General features: G+C 40.1%; 1 protein-coding gene across 1 annotated transcript; it reads left to right on the forward strand.

Moving 5' to 3' along the window:
• Positions 1 to 6,821: 6,821 nt before the first annotated feature.
• On the forward strand, positions 6,822 to 15,624 carry PIGA (phosphatidylinositol glycan anchor biosynthesis class A). The gene is made up of 5 exons (XM_030477305.1): positions 6,822 to 7,568; positions 8,109 to 8,241; positions 9,215 to 9,347; positions 10,782 to 10,988; positions 12,440 to 15,624. Exons 1-5 carry the CDS (start codon positions 6,917 to 6,919, stop codon positions 12,680 to 12,682), a joined length of 1,368 nt encoding a protein of 455 aa, XP_030333165.1. The 5' UTR covers positions 6,822 to 6,916; the 3' UTR covers positions 12,683 to 15,624.
• The last annotated feature ends 3,162 nt before the right edge of the window (positions 15,625 to 18,786 follow it).

The following is an 18,786-nucleotide window of genomic DNA, read 5'->3' on the forward strand; positions in this document are numbered from 1 at the left end:
TGACTTTTAAGGTCCCTTCCTGTTTCCCAGCCCAAAAAAAAAAAAAAAAAAAAAAAAAAGGTGCATCTACTTTTTTAGGGGTTTTTTCTGTTTGTTTATTTTCTTGTACCACTGTAAGCCAGGAGTTACGCTATTTAAATAAAGAGTTATTTTGCTATTTTGCTTTATGTAGTATAAAAAAAAAGGGAAACCTTGAAAACCCAACCCAAAATTTGTAGAAGATCCTTCAAATGCCCATTTCCTTTGTATTTTCCAAATAACTGATAAATGTGTTTCAATTTTGAAATATCAAAGAGGTTTTCACCTTCCGATTCTGGATTCAGGGAGTGATTTAGTCTCTCTGGAACTACAAGTGGTTACCAGGAGAAATGAATCTATGTTCTCATTTATTACAGTCTACATTAAAAAGCAAACAAGTCAGGGGTTACAAATGGTGTGCTGCCATTCATTTTATTCCTGTCAGACTCCCCCATCAGCAGTTACTCAAAAACTTCAATAAAGAATTTTCACCCGGGGGGGAGAAATTCTGGTTTAAATTAAGCTAAAAGGAAACCGTTCCTTTAGCCAATAAAGTAAAAGGAGTACATGAAAGAATGCTGTCAGGGCTTGGTCTGTGTTTTGACTTCTATGCTATTAACACCCTTCTTCGTTTCCACTTTTATCATACTTTACAATACTACTCAATGTGAAAGGTCCTCCCAGGTTTAGAGCATTGAGGATCCATGACTTAGTATGAACTTCTTAATTTCTTAAACATCGAAAGCTACCTTTAAAATGTTTATGGCTGAATAATCAATCATTTAAATGTAGTCTGCATTAGTATATAGTAAATATTTCAAAATGTAACAGTGGCTACATAAAAAATATCTAGTTATTAAGTGTGATTACAAACTAAGTATTAAGTAAAGAAGGTAACAGAGTAGGAAGCATTCTGCCTAGTCTTCTGCCTCACTTGATTTGCTAGTGATATTTTTAATCGGTGAAGACTGTATCTCTGTGTGGCTTAATATCACAAGTCCAGCGGAAACTGTGATGCAAGATACCAAGACTAACCCATCAGTTTCTGTTAGGTGACTCACTGGCAAAGCATTTATCCAAAACCCAGATCCCACTGTCTAAACGCATGTGCCTCCTTTGCTCTTCTTTCTTTCTTAGGAAAGCATTTCTTGCTCCCTGTGAATAGGCTAACTGTTCAGAATTGTGTTTTAACACTCAAATATGGTTGCACAGTGGTTATTTAGCTTCACTCTTCAGAATAAAGAAAACCAATATAAGTGATGAAACTCAAGGAAAAGCTCAGCATATTCAGGACTATGCAACACTTCTTACCAATATTGCCTCCATAAGCTGCAATATTTTGCTGCAGCTCAGTTCCAAAGGTATATTGTGGAAATCCCTTGTAGTCATCTGGTCTCTCTGATCTGTCATTTCCCTGTACATCCCCTTTTGAAACTGCCTACAGCTAACTTCTGAAGTTTTCATAGCTAATAATGCTTATGCCTCTCTACCTGTCCCTTGGAGGCCAATTGCATGATCACCTTCCTCTGCTCCACATTAATTAAATTAACCTCAGAGCACTTATTTCCAGCCTGCACAAAGTTGAAATCTGTGGCTTCTGTTTCAAACCTCAATGAAGGGTTTGCATGCCTGGAAGCCTCACTAAAACTTGCCAATTCTAACAGTCAAATAGAAATTACTGCTTCCTCTGCAGACTTTACCTTCATTTTATCTTTAGATATTCAAGGCTACAATAACACTACCAACTTAAAGAAACACTTGTTTAATCTAATGGATTTTAAATTATAGTTACAATGAATTATTCTTGCTTTACAGTTTAAATCTGGATATAAGCTATCAAAATACTGGACAGCTCATGTTTAGTTTTTATAAGCTTTAATTTAAACCATAGAAAGCAGGCAGGTACTACACACTAATGGGTAACATGAGCACAGAGAACAGTACTGAAAATGTTCGGGAGCATACATGTGGTAGGAGCATTAGTAGCAGGAAATACCAGGTGCAGGTTCTTCAGCTTTGCACTGAGAATATTTTGCCTCCCCACCAGAACGAACACATTTTAAGTTTCCAATAGCTCCATCTGCTGTCGTCACTGCACCTTTTTTTTCCTCCACCAAGAAGTCTTTACACCTGTTTAACTTTCAGTTTAACCCATTTTGTTAGCATTTTCATACCAAAACCCATCCGAGAGTTCTGGCACTTCAGTTTGGATTGACTCTACAACATAAATTCCCAGGATTTTTTAGAAGAGTTGGTCAAGTACAGGCTTCAAGTTACAAACAGGAGACCTCTAAGACAGGCCTTCTCTTCTAAGGCTGCTGATGCACAAACGCTAAAGCATTTTGATGTGGCCTCAAGGCTGCAGAAACAGAAATTTAGATCTGCAACTAAAGGGACAGTAAAATCTAGCAAAGCTGAGGAAAAAAAGCAAACTCAAGTCTAGTCTGGTCAACAGGCTGTGGCTTCGTAACAAGTGATACCAGATCTTGTGTGTTACTGCATCTCACTTGATCCAGACCAAATACAGGCAGAATTGAATTTCTGTCAAATTCATCAGATGACTGGTTAGGGTTGATGCTGGTTTTGTGCTGGCAGCAGGGCAGATATCCCTTAGGTCTTGTAGTACAAAGGCCCTTCTGATGGATTTCAAACATCGGGGAGAGCACAGCCATTGCTTTGCATTGTGCACCCAGGAATTTCTCCTGCCCCATTCAAGGGAGCCCTTAAGCTGGATCACAGACTCATCTGAGAAGGCAGAAGACAGCCAGCATCCAGGCTTTGCTTGTTTGTTAGGGACCAGGAAGGACACTGAGACCAGGTACTCAGGTGCTGAAATGCTCCCTGCGTGGAAATAGTAAACAGCTTACGCCTGGGTGGTGTAAAAGAGGATTATTCACAGCAAATGTCAATACACTGCGAGCAGCTGCCCTGTACTGCTAAGGACAGAGACACAACCTGTGTGTAAGCCCAGGGGACTGGAAGCCACTCCTGGTATATACCCCCAACTGCTCCCAAGTCCTCCTGCTCTTCTGCATCTTCACTGCCTGATTTGAGAGGTCACATGTCCTTTGTGGTGGACATCACAGTGAGATTTGAAAACAAATGAACATCTTTGACAGCGGCAGCAGCAGAAAGGTGCACCAGGTATTCGAGTCAAGATGGGAGGCGATGAGAACATTCAAAGGCCTGGATACTTTCTGAACCATTGGCCTAGTGGACAACTCAGCATTTGAAGCCATGATTACAACCAAAGAGATCTCTAAGAACATGAGAGATACGAGTAAGAACGTGGCCTCAGGTCCATACAGGCTTAGTTTGAGGGACTTTATTAAGATAGACTCTCACTATACCAAATTAATGGAACTGTTCAATCTCTGGCTGCTAACTGGTACCATCTCAGACATGGCAAAGGAGTGTCAGACTACATTAATATCTAAGTTGGCCCTACCAGAGCACCAGAATGACATCAATAATTGGCAACCTATTACCATCAGATGAACTATTTTAAGGTTGTTCTCTAGAATTTTAACAGCGAGCAACATGACCAAGGCATGTCCCGTTAATCCACAACAAAGGGGATTTATAAGATCAGCAGGCTGCTCGGAAAACCTAAAATTATTATAGCTATTAATTGGAAATGCAAAAAGGGAACATCAACCCTTGGAGTTGTTTTTGTTGATGTAGCTAAAGCCTTCAACAGCGTGAGTCATTCTCACATCATCACGGCTCTTAAGCAAAAGGGTGTGGACAATCATATTGTTGCCCTGATTTCAAACTTATATGACAACGTAAACACCTACATTGCCCTGAAGAATGAACAGCTGGACCCTACTGGACCTGGATTGGTGTAAAGCAAAGTCGTCCAATGTCTCCAATATTGTTTAACTTATCCATGGACCCTCTACTGTGTAAAGCTAGAGGAGAAGGGATGCAGGATCCAGCATTGCCCGAGAATTGTAACAGCTATGGCTTTTGCAAAATACTTGGTTCTGTTGAGTGGGTCCTCGAAGAAATGCAGGAAAATATCTAAATTTTAGAGGTCTTCTGTGATCATCCACCAAGATGGGGACAGAGTAGCAAATTCAGTCTGAAAGGAGACTGAGAGGGAGATAATGGAGCAGAGTACCCAGCAGACAGTTTTCCTGCATTTTCAAGAACAGTGGTCTCCTTGAGGCAAGACAGCATCGGCTACCAGAACAAAGCCGCAGGAGTCTCTTTAAGTGCCCTCCATCTTCTCTTTCCATTAAGTCGATTTATGAGGGTGCTTTAGGGAGGACTCGAGGACTAGGCTTGGAGGCAGTAATTACTCTTCTGTCACTGATTTAATGTCTTTACTCTCTGCTTTACACATCCACAGTCCCCCTCTGACTTATATGTGCTTTAAGTGAAGGAGTGAATGCACTGAGTTCAGTTTAGAAGGACAAAACATTTGATTCCCTCTTCAGCTGTGGTCCCTTCACAACAGCTTCACCTCAGATCAGGGCAGGACAGACTCTGGATCTGCCCAGGATCTGCGACGATTTTGTGGATAAGCAACACAACAACACAGCCAGCAGAAAGCATGCCGTACCCCATCCTCATGACATGGACAGAAAATTTAGCAGTACCTTTGCCAGCTTCAGAGCGGCAAAGTTTCCTTTCCTTTCCATTATTTTTTTTCCTAGGCTTCTTGGTAGACAAATTTTTTAAGGTCATTTGAGCATGACAGCAGGAGGAGGCTGCTGATATAGGGGGACTGAGCTGGACCACTGACAGAAATTACATGAAGTGCAACTAGACATGTTTAATGAAGGACACAGATGTCAGATGACCAGAGCTAACATGCTGGGCCAAAGGCAGGAAGGCCTGGCCACAATCCTTTTCCTGACCTCCTTCACAAAGATGTTCAGAGCCCAAGGCCAGCTCCTGGGAAAGCACCAAGCCTTCTCCAAAGCTCAGATAAATGTAGAGGGATAAAAACAAATAACAACTGCTGTGGCATAAAGAGAGGTTTCTGAGATTAAATGGATCTATCCTATGGAAGGTTTTGTAGGTTGGTGCCAGTATTATGGATTTGCCCAGTTGTTGGTCAGCATCAGCTTATGAAACATGCCAAATACCACTTCTTTTGCCGAAGAGAAGGGCTGCTGTGTTGAATACCAGTTACAATTTCTCTTCGTATTTTTTAAGCCTGCATACCAAGAATTACAACTTTTCTAGACAGCACATAAAGGAACCAGTCTAAAAAAAAAAAAAAAGGAAAAAAAATCTTCCAAATAGTTAAAACTGTAAATACTGTTCTTCTGACAGGTTGCAGTTTCTTCTGAGAACGAGGATCCCTATAGCCTGCTGGTTCCTCATCTCTTCTTTCACAGCAGGATACCTGCCGCTGCAGATGAGAAGCCTCCCCACTTCTGACGTCATCATCAGCTTCTCATCCTGAAATTCAGGTTCCTGTCACCCCAGAGGAGTGCCTGATGATGAAACCAGATGTGCCAATACTGGTCTCGCCTTTCTGAACACACGAGATAAATTCAATCAACAAGCAATGTTTTTCTTATTCAGCACACTGATGTCTTTCATGTCTTTCAGTCCACAGAATGAACAGCCTGATTTCCACCTTGGTCCTTTGCGGGATTGCTGCCTCCAAACCAGGTCTTATCGAAGCTTCAACCTAACCAGGAACCCAGCTAGCATTCCGGCCTAGGTCAGCTTGTACTGCCATTCATGACATATATTTGCATAAGAGGAGTGATGACAGAATCAAATCTGACAAAATTCATATCAGAAATCTTGGCAAGGAGAAGTAGCTGCCAAACATAATTTAGTGAACATGTAGAAAAGGGATGAACAACCCCAGCCCAGTGAGGTAACATCCTTCTTGGCAGAGAGCCGCAATCAGGCCAGTGCTGGAGCTGCCAACAGCTGATTGCAAAACGCTGTGAGCAGACCAGAAACACACACCCAAGCGATGCCTGCCCAGGGTGTCAGAGCACAACTCACACAACCCACCCGTGTTTCTCAACGTTGCCATGCCTGGACTGACAAATACCAAATGGTGGTATTTGTATTTTATTTTCATTCAGAGACAGCACGCTTCCAGCTCCTGTGGCAAGCGACACCGCAGGAGTTGCCGTTGTAGCCAAGCCAAACGATACCAGAGGAGCTCCTGCGCAGCGGGCAGGGCAAAGCCTTCGGAGTTTCAGAGCACACAGCTCACCCCATTAACCACTCCGGACTATGCTTTTTTTGTGCACAACGTTCTTTGGGGTTTTTTTATCTGACAGCGACATGCCGAGGCAGGCTTCCTACGGCAGCAATGCCACCGCTCCGGCAGGGGAAGGGGCGCCCCTCCGCCAGGGGCCCTCCTCGAGCACCGCCCACGCCCACCTTCCCTCCGCACCAGCGGCGCGCGCAAGGCCCGCCCCGCTTCCGCCACGTCCATTCCCCGGAGGCCGCTCCGATTGGCTCTCTTCTCTTCCCGCGTGACGCAGCGCCGGGCGGCGATTGGCTGCGGCGCTGCGCGGGACTGGAGGCGGGAGCACTCAGGTGCGGTTGCCGTGGTGACCGGGCGGCCGTTTCCGGAAATGGGGGGGCGCCGGGGAGCGCCCGGGGAGCGCCGGCGGCCGGCAGGTACGTGCACGCGCGCGCGGACGCACGCGCCCCCCCCCCTCCCCTTATCCCTCTCCCTCTCCCCCCCCACACTCCCTCGGGGTGGCCGCCGGTTGCGGCGCGATCGCCCTCTTAAAGGGCCCGTGGCGGCCCCCCCTCAGGTGCGTGCTGCCGGCGCGGGAGGCATGGCCGGGCCTGGCGGCGGCGGCGGCGGGAACGTCGGCAGCGAGGGGGCCGGCGGTCTTTTTATGCGGCCGGCGGCGAGCGATGTCGCCTTGTGGTTTCCCCCGGCAGGAGCGGTCGCGGGATGTCGGCCGGGGTCCCGGCGAGGTGTGCGCACAGCGTCTGCATGGTGTCGGACTTCTTCTACCCCAACATGGGGGGCGTGGAGAGCCATGTGTACCAGCTGTCGCAGTGCCTCATCGAGCGGGGCCACAAGGTCCTGGTGGTCACCCACGCCTATGGCCAGCGGAAGGGCGTCCGCTACCTCACCAACGGGCTGAAAGTCTACTATTTGCCCCTAAAGGTCATGTATAACCAGTCCACCGCCACAACGCTCTTCCATAGCCTGCCCTTGCTCAGGTACATATTTGTGCGGGAGAGGGTCACCATCGTCCATGCCCACAGCTCCTTCTCTGCCATGGCCCATGATGCCCTCTTCCATGCCAAGACCATGGGGCTGCGGACGGTGTTCACGGACCATTCCCTCTTTGGGTTTGCGGATGTCAGCTCGGTGCTTACCAACAAACTTCTGACGGTGTCCCTGTGCGATACCAACCACATCATCTGTGTCTCCTACACGAGTAAGGAAAACACAGTCCTGCGAGCAGCTCTGGACCCTCGGATAGTCTCTGTCATCCCCAACGCTGTCGATCCCACCGACTTCACTCCAGACCCGTCAAGGAGGGACGATGCTACAGTAACAATTGTGGTTGTCAGCAGACTTGTATACAGAAAAGGTAATGGGGGATAAAATGTAAGTTTATTTTGATTGTATTTTTCTTTAAGGTATGTCAAGAAAGGTCTTGGTTGGGTACCGCTTGTGCTGTGTCTGGTTATGGAATGGACTTTAAATGTGAGTTGGAAGGTGGCAGTTGTCTGCTTTTGTGTCTCTCCATTCAAGAAAAAGAAATGTATGTTTCAGTTTGCGCGTGTTGGGTTCTGAGGTATATTTCTTTTGTAATGTTGGAGATATTCAAAACTGAAACGTGTAAAATGGAAAGTTTGGCTTACACTTGGGGGGGATGTGTTCTAGGCCCTAATTTATATATTCTATTAGAAATGTTTTAACTGTTTTTTAATTAAGCAACAATGACTTAAGTGATTTGTTTCCTAATAGATCACAAGTTGTCCTTTTTTCAGCATATTGTGTTCAGCAGAGTAACTGTCTTCAATAGATTAATTTTTTTTCTTCTTTTGAATATATAGCAGTAGGTTACATCGTGATAAGTTCTAAACCCAAATACAATAACGGCTTGACCTAAATTTTCTACTCTCAGGTATAGATTTGCTTAGTGGTATAATTCCTGAGCTCTGTCAGAAATATCCACAGTTACATTTCTTAGTTGGAGGAGAAGGACCAAAACGAATCATACTGGAAGAAGTCCGGGAAAGATATCAGCTACATGACAGGTTTGTTCCGTGCATGTCTATGACTCTGTACTTTAGGGGTGGGGAAGACAACAGCAACACCCTTTCTGCCTACCTCCTCCCCCTAAAAAAACCCAAAAACCTGAGGCTGAAGAAGATGAGAACTATTGAAGGCAAGGCAGCTAGACCAGACACTAACTGAAGACTTAAAGTTGGACTATGATCCTGAAAGTTAATTAATAGAAATAGACCTTGTATGAACCTTCACTTGAGTCAGAGAAAAGCTGACTTATTAGACATGAATTTATCATATTCCTCTCTGAAACTGTGCTGTTTGGATCACAAATTACTATATAGTATAACATGTTAGACAGCTAGTTCGTATCACTGCTGCTTGTGAGGGTGACTGCTAGTAATTTATTTTATTATTTCAATATGAAACTCTTCAGGGTAGTGCTTATCTAGTATGTCTTCTTAGGGTACTGTAAACATGTTCCCTGCTGCTACTGTGTTATCAAAATGTTTCTGTAATGCATTTGCATTTGTGTATCTCATTTTGTATATTCTTTGGGGTTTTCTTACTGTTCAAAGACAGTTTTATATGGCAAAGACAAGGTTCTTAATTTTCCATTTCCTTTTCTCTGTCTTTTGTTACTCCTTATGTGCTTCAGTTAGTGGTTCCTCCGATAAAGTTGTAACTGCATGAAGCTGTCTTCTCTTACAGAACTAGAAAGCTTAGTAGCAATGTTTTGAAGGTGGTTACCATTAAAACAAACAGAGCAGCTTCTCCCCCCAGCTTTGTTTTCAGAAGTTTCTTTTAGTGTGAAAATAAGAAGTAGAATCTTTTATTTCCTCATTGCTGGAAAAATTTAGAGAAAACAGAACGGAGGTATCTTTATTCCTTCTCCTGCTATGTAAGTGTAAACCATTGGAATATTTTTCAGAATGTGTGTAACGCTATACAGCATTATTATAGTCCAAATCTAGTGTTTATCTCTCTCGCCTTTGCATGCAGGGTACGTCTCCTAGGAGCCTTGGAACACCAGGATGTTAGAAATGTCCTAGTCCAGGGACACATTTTTCTCAATACTTCCCTCACTGAGGCCTTTTGTATGGCAATTGTGGAAGCAGCAAGCTGTGGTTTACAGGTAAAAAAAAATAAATAAATCTCAACTGTCTAGAATGCATGTATCCATTTTAAACAAAGTTCGTGAGTAAATGGTATGTGCTTGTAAAGTTTGATTTCATCCGAGGCTCTGTCTTTACAAAGGTGAGCAAATATTATTCCCATTTGCAGATCACCTGGAAGACAGAAGGATTAACTGAAACTGCTTAAGCTCCCAGAGGAAACTTGTGCAGAACTGGGAATAACATGTAGATCTGCTAACTCTCAGTTCTCTGAACTAACCAGGCTGCCTCTCCAATATGCTATTTTGTATGTACTCCTTTACAGAGTTTTGTGGTAGTTGATGTTTGTGAAGGTTTACTTAGACCTTACTTTAAGAGGAGCGGTGGAAAAATGGCTCATGAGCATGGGTGACTGGTCAGTCAGGCATATTGAATTACCACACTAAACCATTGTATTAGAACTGCTTTCTTCCTGCACCAAAAACTGACATTTGTTTTCTTATATTAACTGAGGATGTATTTGCCTTACCGTATAGGGTTTCAAGATAAGAATTGGAGAGAGAGAAAAAAATAAAATCCCTTTCTGGCCAATTGACAACTCAGATTGACAACTCAAAAAAGTTAACAGCCATAAAGAGCTTAGATTCTCACATTAAATATAAAGAAACATTTTTTTAAAAAATCAGGCTGAGAAGAATACCTGATATACAAGAAGTATTGAAAATGTGAGGGACTTTTTTTTTTTTTTTACTTCAGTATCCTTTGACAGTAGTTACTACCTAGTTGTGGTAGTTATTTCCCTGTCATCTGTTTTACTCTCTAGAGCTGAGGAAGTTCTGCAGTTTTCTTATTGTTGCCTGCTGTTTAGACATGATTGCATAATGTGAGTCTTAGTATTTCTTAGTATTCATCTTATTATTAGAGATGTGATTTCTCTTTAAAAACAGTATTTCAGATTAAAATTACTGAACTTTAAAAGTAATTCTTGTAAATGTTCAGTAGCCTAGAAAGCATAACCAAAGGCAGATGTGTTAAAACTGTCCTCTCCAAGTAGACCTAGGTTTTCATGAGGGACTATGGAGAGAAAGTCCAAAATCTAGTTACACAGATTAATTGTGTACTGTGACAAACACATTTAGGGAAGATGTCTCATTAGACCATTTTCTCGTTAGACCAAGTCTTCTGTTTTATCATGCTACCAAAGAGTCATTCTGAACATCATTAAAGGTAATATGCTATGCTAGGTCTTTTCTAAGGCCTAGACCGTTAGTTTGCATACAGGTAAAATTCCCAAGAATGGTATTGGTCTTTGCCTTCATGGCAACCACTCATTGTATTATTTTTTTCCTATTCTTAAGTGCTGCATCTAAACAGTTTAATAGCTGTGTCATCACTCAATTTTATTATTTTACTGTTATGCAGCATATGTGCTATTTCTTTTGTTTCTTTCAAAGGTGGTGAGTACAAGAGTTGGTGGGATTCCTGAGGTGCTTCCAGAAGATCTCATTATTCTCTGTGAACCCTCTGTGAAATCTTTGTGTGATGGATTAGAAAAAGCTATTGTCCAGCTCAGAGCAGGAACACTACCATCTCCAGAAACTGTTCATAATAAAGTAAAGACGTTTTATACGTGGAGGAATATAGCAGAGAGAACTGAGAAAGTATGTATAATCACCTCTATTAAATTCTCTTAAGTACAGTTTTGAAACAGCCGCTTCTTTGAAACATTACTATGTACATTCTCTATATAACCTTTCAGTGTAATTTTTCAGTGTTTTTTCTGTCAAACACACATGGTTTAAAAGGGTTCAGAAAATACTTCTTCCCCCCCGATACATCTCTAGACAGGTGGGGTTTTTTCTGTGCCATAACTGCTGATTATATTCTGAGGAACAGCCTAAATCTTTAGTTACATTTCTACTCATGGTTAGGTTTTGGTTTTGTTTGGGGTTTTTTTTCCCAGTCTTCACATTAAGAATTTTTCTGGCATAACTGGAAAACATGCTCTTCAAGATGTATGGAAAGGAAAAGTTCATGGCAAAGTTTTGTCTGCCATGTGTTAACAAGTGGTTTAGAATTATGAGAGGTAGTTTAGTGCCGGTAGGCTGAACATAGCTGAATTTACATAAGCTATGGATGTAATGAAAATAAATTATCTCACTTCTGAAATAATATTTCAGAATTAGAACCACACTTCAGTGTAGAAACTCTGCTGTAAGTGAAGAATGTCGAGTGCAGTAATTTTATACATGCCTGTGGAGATCTGTTGCTTTGACTTCAGCCCCTATGTTTTAGGCAAGATTGTGGCTGAATCACACTCCTCTTAATTACATTGTAGTGTACTCAGATATATCTCTCTTGTAAGTTTCCTTGAAGTGTTGTGTAGAAAATGTTAGTGTTATTGCGAGAAGTATGCATGGAACTCAAGTTGTACAAAAGAGAGTTGTTTATTAGCTTATTGTTAAGTTACCCGTAGGATGAAGTAGGCAGTGTTCTCAACGAAGGAACTTGAAATCTTTTTTGAGATGTGTGTAGTGGGTATTTGTGAAACATGGGGCTATATTTTTTCATTTTAGTGGTTGTAGTTAATACGCATATTAAGTCGCTAGTAACATATATTTGCTTTTCACATTCATTGAATTTTAAGCATTTTATCCTGTTATGATTTGCTTGATTGTTCAAATACAGACATCTGGAAGATCACTCATGCATCTATGAGTTCATCCATCTTTGAAAGTGTAGTGATTGCATGTTCAGACTCTTTTCCTGTGACTGGTGTGAATATAAGATTAAAACCCACTCAATTAATTAAAAAACCCCCAACCCCCTCTATACAACATTACAAGAGACAAATTATACAGCTTTCCTATTTAATTAAATACTCTTGAGATCTGTCAAAAAACATTTATTTTCTTTTTTCTCCTTAAAAAAAATAATGACATTTCTAGAACAGTACTTAAAATCTGCAAAGCTTTTTGGGGTTAATATTTGTCCCATCTAGTAGTAAGGAATAGGTAATTTATTTTGCACACTGACAACAAAGTACTGTCTGATTTTCATGGTAGAATCGACATTGGTTTAAGATCTTGTTTTCTGTCTTTTCGTCATTTAGGTGTATGACAGGGTTGCAGATGAAGTGGTTTTACCAATGGATGAGCGACTTAACAGACTTATGTCTCACTGTGGCCCTGTGACTGGGTATATTTTTGCTCTTTTTGCTGTTCTGAACTTCCTTTTCTTGGCATTTCTGAGGTGGATGACTCCAGATTCCGTTATTGATGTTGCAATAGATGCCACAGGACCTAAAAGTGCATGGACTAAACAGTATTTTTTTGGGAAAAAAAGGAAGCGTTAAAGAAGATCTTCCAAGCTCCTGAAGTGCTCAAATTGAGAGGAAAGGATGCATCAGTCACTAAAGGTTTTAATGCTTGCTGATAGAGACATTACTCTTAAAATTCTTCAGTTTCTTTCTGAAGTCTTTGGAAAGAAACTTGGCTAAATGTACTACCTCAATTTAGGATGATGTTTTAATTTAGTTTTGGATTCATGCAAATTTATGGAAATCTCTTTTGCACTTAAAACTGGAAGAACGTGGGGTTTTGTATGATTCAAAAGCCTTTGAGACAAAAGTACAAAATTTTTTCAACAACTTGGATATTACAGGAGGTGACTGTACACTTTGCTGGTATTTGAGAAAGCAAAACACACAATTTATTAGCTTACAATAGTTTCTGCTAATTCCTCGGATTTACTGTGATTTTTATTTTGAGACTTATTTAAAAATATTTAATTAGAAACCTAACAAAACACAAGTTTTCTCTCCTAAGATGAAAACGGTGCTTGAAATTAGTCATTAAGTCCATTATCATGGGAATGTCAGAGACTTATTTCTAGGAGTTGTGTCCCAGTGACAGTGTTTTTTCTGCCTAGCATTATTATTTTGAAGTTCTTCGCTAGTCAAATTGGATCATCCTGTTGCTAAATCAAAACTCCATAATGCATTTTTTTATATTTTTGGAAGTGCTAAATTTGTCCTGTTCACTTACTTGTGTGAAAGTGATGTAAAGCTGATGGTGTTTGTTTTTTTTTTTTTTTTTTTTTTTTTTTTTTTTTGTTTGGGTGGGTTTTTTTTTTTCTTTTTTAGATTACATAGGTAAAGGAATTCTATTCTTCAGAGAACGCAGCCTTCAGAAACAGCTCAGGCCTGAAAACTCTTCCAGCAGACTATGCCAAAGTGTGAAGTAACGTGTGTGTGCGCGCACACAAGAGAGAAATCGGTGAAGGGCTTAACAAGCACTATCGTGCTTTCTTGCTCTCTCCCCTCCCACACCTCCTTAGTTTCCTTTTCTTTTTTTTTCTTCTTTTTGCTTTCCCCTTACATATGACCAAAATGGCATTTCAGTCCATTTCTGGGAGGGACAGTGTTCAGTGTGCGTGATTTCTCCTAGACCACATCAGAGACACCGTTGGACAGGTTCTGCAAGTGAAATCTTGGAAAGGTATCCATTAAATGGAAATAACCAATAGGTATGCTTTTCATGGGGTGGAAGAAGGGGGGGGGGCAAAGATCCAAAAGATGTGGCTTCTCACATCTGTTAGCACTCCTATGTAATGTATACCTGGGACAATAAGGCAGCACAGCACATCAATGTGTGAGAGGAGGCATTTATCTCATTTATGTCAACGACCTCTAAAACTACCCCCTGCCTAATGCACTGGGTTAATTTCTTGTTCAAGCATCACCGAAGACTAAAAATCTTATGATTTTTATGACTCTGAGTATTATGTGTTGTCGGACACTGTATTAATATTAAAACTGTGCAATATGAAAATACTGTTTCCAAACCCGTGAAGGGCAGTATTTAAAACACAACTTCTGTCAGTATCATGTTGTTTGTGTAGATACATAGTTACACTAATGTTTTATAATTCCATTGAACATATTTTCATGAAACACAGAGAAGTAATGTGAGGTAAACTCCATACACAAAGTCTATTTTCTTTTACTAGATTTTTTTAGCCTTTGATATGTAACGTACAGTATGCATTGTATTACAGTTTGAATTTTACACACTACATTAAAGGTGGATATAAGCTAAAATGGTGCCACACAGACTATGGATAAATGGGTGGAATTAAGGTAATTTACTTTTCAAAGTTACACCCCCCTCCCCCCCAACATTCAAATTTATAACAACTTTTTTAAAATACTGATTACCATTCCAGAAAAATATTATATATATTTATAATAATATTCTGTTGATTGGTTTTTTATTTCTGTTTGGTTTTCTACAATATCTACAAACAAATTTTCAACAGGATTGTGAGAATATTTAAAATACTTCTCTGTTGTGGAACATTGTGTACTTACGAATAACATAATAAAACCTTGTTATACTCTTGTTTACAAGACAAATTTACAGTTTTATTTAAAAGTTTATTTACCTTTCCATAAAGAATGAATATTTTTCATTAATATTTGAGAACATACGATTAGAAAGTACAGAAATATACTCGATATTGCTGCTTCCCATCACTGGTGGTTGGACTTCTTGCAAGAAAGATGATTATTAAAAACATTCTGCACAAGCTGTCATAAAAATTTAATCCATAACAGATTTAACTACAACTATGCTGTTTCTCAAGTAATGCAACTTGTATTACATGTAACTCTTTGCAGGATCGATTAACTTACTAGCCTTGTGCAATGGAGTAAGGGATGATGTCATTTAGTTTTAAAAAGCATAAGTGGGTGAAATAAAATAATCACAGTAATAAAAATCCTGAACAGAGATAATGCGTATTTAGAAATGGATAAAATAACCGTTTAAAAAAATCTATAATGTTTCAGTTATGCTTATAGGTAACACTTGATCATTGTCAAATAGTAGGGAAATGTTACTTATGAGAGAGTGATACTGAGTACTGTATTGCATAGAGCTGAGACTGTTGTGAAGGAGGAGGGAACACCCAAAACCCACTTATATGGAAGGTCCCCTTCTTATTTAGAAGGGTCTGTTGATCTACAATGAAGTTTAATCCCACAGCCACAAGAAGTGGTGTTTCCAATACATTATGTGCAGACACTGTGAATTAAGGTATAGATGGCCTGCTGATAGTTGAGAATTGGATATTAAACCAGAATAGGCATCAAGTAAAGTATGACTGTAAGATTCACCTTTAAGATTGTGTTTTAGTGGATGTGGTAGATCTGTAAGAAGGTAAATACACTGTAATGTACTTATTTTTGTGGTCAAGTTTTTCTGCGTCTTTTTAAAATAAAATTTTTTTTCCCTCGTTGGTATTTATTTTCATTAGTCTTTTTTTTTTTTTTTTTTTTTTACATATATGCTTAGGCTTATAAATAATTGTAAAAGTTTCAATGCTCCAGTAAAATACAGATATTATGTAAATAGATACAAGAACAATGAATGGTTTTATGAACTTTTTAAAATTAAAAAATATTTAGATATTTTTAGTGTTTGATTTGCTAGCATTAGACTGGTCTCATCATATTTGCTCTACATCTTTTATGACAGTAAGTAGTAGGTTGACTTCCACAGTTTTCCCTAAATGCTAGAGCATTGACCTAGTCAGATAAAAGGTGGGGGTTTTTTGTTAAGGGATCAAAACTGAAGGCAAGTTACAGTTCTGCATCTGGATTTACCATTGTACTACAATTATGCATTTTTCTTGTAAATGTAACAGGTAGATTGGATTGTTCTCAGATTCTGACTTGCTTTAGCACTGGCATAACTCTGGAGACGATATTTGCACAGGATTCATTGAACTTTAACTGTGCGTAAGCTGGTTGTCTCATGGGTGCTAGTTCTTCGGCTGGTTGTGGAAGCGGGAGGGACTGATGGCATGTATCTGGAGAAGGAGTCATCCCTGCTAGCACGTGTTGAAGGCAGATGGGGAGATACCTGCTGGAATTTGCCATCTTCCTGCCCAGCCCAGGCAGCAGCAGGAGTTCGGATAACCAGACCTTACATGGTGTGATGGGTGGTGGGTGGATCAAATGAGTCCTGTGTCTGCTTGTTTGACAGCAACAGTGAGTCACTATATACATTTCCTTTCTAAAAGCAGGAGTGTTGTAAGTGTGCTGACCTAAGGATGCAAATGAGGCAAGGCTTGTAGGAGAAGTAGTGTCATTTATTAGGTTAAACTGATGAAAAAAAGATAGCTTGGCTCTCTGTACATCTTTGTTCTGATCTCTTCGCTTTGAGATAAAGGGTTTGTGTCTCCCTTTTTTTCCCCAGTTGTCTTACTTTGAATATATTTGATACTCAAACTCTCAACTATACACATTAGAAATACACTGCTGAAATTCAAGGAGTGCCTAGCATAAGAACAGACCAACACCTCTTAATTTCTTTGAGAAGAGAATCCCTCTAATCTTTATTTCATTGTCAGATGTGACCAGAAGTGTTTGGTGTTTCTTACTATTGACTAAAGTTAAGGTGAACTGCAGTGTAAATGAGTTGTCTTCTTAGCTGCACTGCCTTTTCTTCTGTGCTTATTTCCTGCATGTTTGTAAACTAAGGATATATAATCATCAGCTTTCCAGTTCTTTGGAGGGTCTAGCTAAACCATTCACCATCTCCTGACAATTTTATTGAAGGATTAATATATTTTCTGGATATTTTGATTTGACAATTTAGTTATTATTCTAGAGTGATTCTTGGAGTAGTTTGGACATCTTGCAGAAGTTCTCAGTAAGACATGTTTTTTCTATTGAGGGATGACCTGTTCAGTCTAATAATGGAGTGGAATAATCCATCTCATTAACTCGCTATGATGCAGCCCAAAACAGCAAGGGAGGAAAGATGAGATTCGTGTTTCTGCACTGTCATTGTTCTTTTGTGTTATACCTGTTCTCCTATGTTATGCCTATATTATGTTACTCACCTTTCTTTAGTTTCAGGAATACTAGATGTTTCTGACTAATCATACCCAGTCTTGATACAGCTTACCTGACTACCACCTTCACCAGTATTAATACTTCCCACCAAGCTGTTCAGCTGTCTTCCTACTGATGATTTTTTTTCAATCCACTGCTGTAATTTTCCTAGTGTTCTTGTACACTAAGAGCAGATGAAGAGATTACATGAACTTTTCTCAAATGATTCCATCATTTAACTTAAAATCTTTAGTTGTCTTGCTCTGAAGCCAGGAGGGTGATTTTGCTACCACACAAGTAGAGTTTGTCCTTCTGGAAGAGTCATATTCCTGTGACTGCTTCCAAATGGGCAAACTTCCTCATGGTATTTTAGACCACCTGGAGATCTCTTCAGTAATTACTGTAATTTCAGCTTCCTTTCAGGGTGAGAGGATTTCTGTGGAAATCACCTGGTCTCCATTTTCTTGTATTTCCTGAGGGTTGTGTACTTGTACAAATCTACCTAGTGTCTGGCAGGCTGATGATGAAAGACCAATGGATCTCTTTTGAAACCAAAGGTCTGTTTTCTGGCCTTTCTCTAAGAAGGTGCTGTTCCTTCTTGCTTAAGTGCTATCGAGTGTCAGTTTTGTAGATACTACATGAGAAATCTTTCTCCACCATTTAGGCTGACCTTTTCTTTGTAATGATTTTTTCCTCCCATTTGTTCTTTGTCTCTGCATCCTGTATTTTACACTTTTGCTATTCCTCTGGCTTCAGGAGGAGTGTTCTCATCTTATTTTTTTCTAGGGCTAACTGATCACCCCTTTTTTGGTCCACCTTTGTTTGGTAATTTCTCAGGTGAGCAAACATAACTTTTTTTTCTCTGATTCCTTAACTGAGCTTCTCTTGCCATGTAATCCATGTCTTCAGCTGTCTTGTCCAGTATTAAAGTGACTAAAAATAGGTAGTTTCCCCTTTTGGATTCATAAGTGTTACGGTTTCTACAGGCATATTTTATTACTGTGGAAGGAAAGGTATACATATTATGTATATAAGGTGATAAGTTATTGGTAAAAAGGTAATATATTGGTTTAATTCAGAATTTTAGAAAAATTGGTTAAAAAAAGAAAGAAAGAAAAAAAAAAAAAAAGCTTGAGTGTTTTTTTCAGTCTGTCTGCATGTATCTCCTATACTGTTTTAGTGTACCTGGGAGGGCAGGGTGCTGAAGGTGACAACATACTAAGCCAGCTGTATTGCTACAAAACAAAACAAATTGAATCAAAATGTGCAGGGAAATAATTTGCTGTAAAATGTCCTTCTGCATATCGACCCTCTCCTTGGGATCTCTGGGAGAGGAGAGTCATCCCGCTCTTTCCCTTGATGGTGTATAAATCGAAGGGTAAGAGAACCTTGGCAAGGAGGTGCTTCAAAGAAAGTAAATCTCCATCCTGCTGTGCATATAGGGAAATAGGAAACAAGACAAGTTTAAACGAAAAGAAGATGGGGTATTCTGCATAGATTCAATTAATTACATGCAGAAAAAATACTCTGGTCTCTATGGAAGCCATGTGCCTTCA

The sequence above is a fragment of the Strigops habroptila genome, chromosome 2 (genome assembly GCF_004027225.2).
Source record: "Strigops habroptila isolate Jane chromosome 2, bStrHab1.2.pri, whole genome shotgun sequence".
Lineage (NCBI taxonomy): Eukaryota > Metazoa > Chordata > Aves > Psittaciformes > Psittacidae > Strigops > Strigops habroptila.

Bases quoted from the DNA above. Each gene is read 5' to 3' on its own strand.
- PIGA (XM_030477305.1), top strand. From the start codon at position 6,917: ATGTCGGCCGGGGTCCCGGCGAGGTGTGCGCACAGCGTCTGCATGGTG. The intron at 8,242-9,214 runs GTTTGTTCCGTG...CTTTGCATGCAG, and splicing joins AGATATCAGCTACATGACAG to GGTACGTCTCCTAGGAGCCT. The intron at 9,348-10,781 runs GTAAAAAAAAAT...TTTCTTTCAAAG, and splicing joins CAGCAAGCTGTGGTTTACAG to GTGGTGAGTACAAGAGTTGG.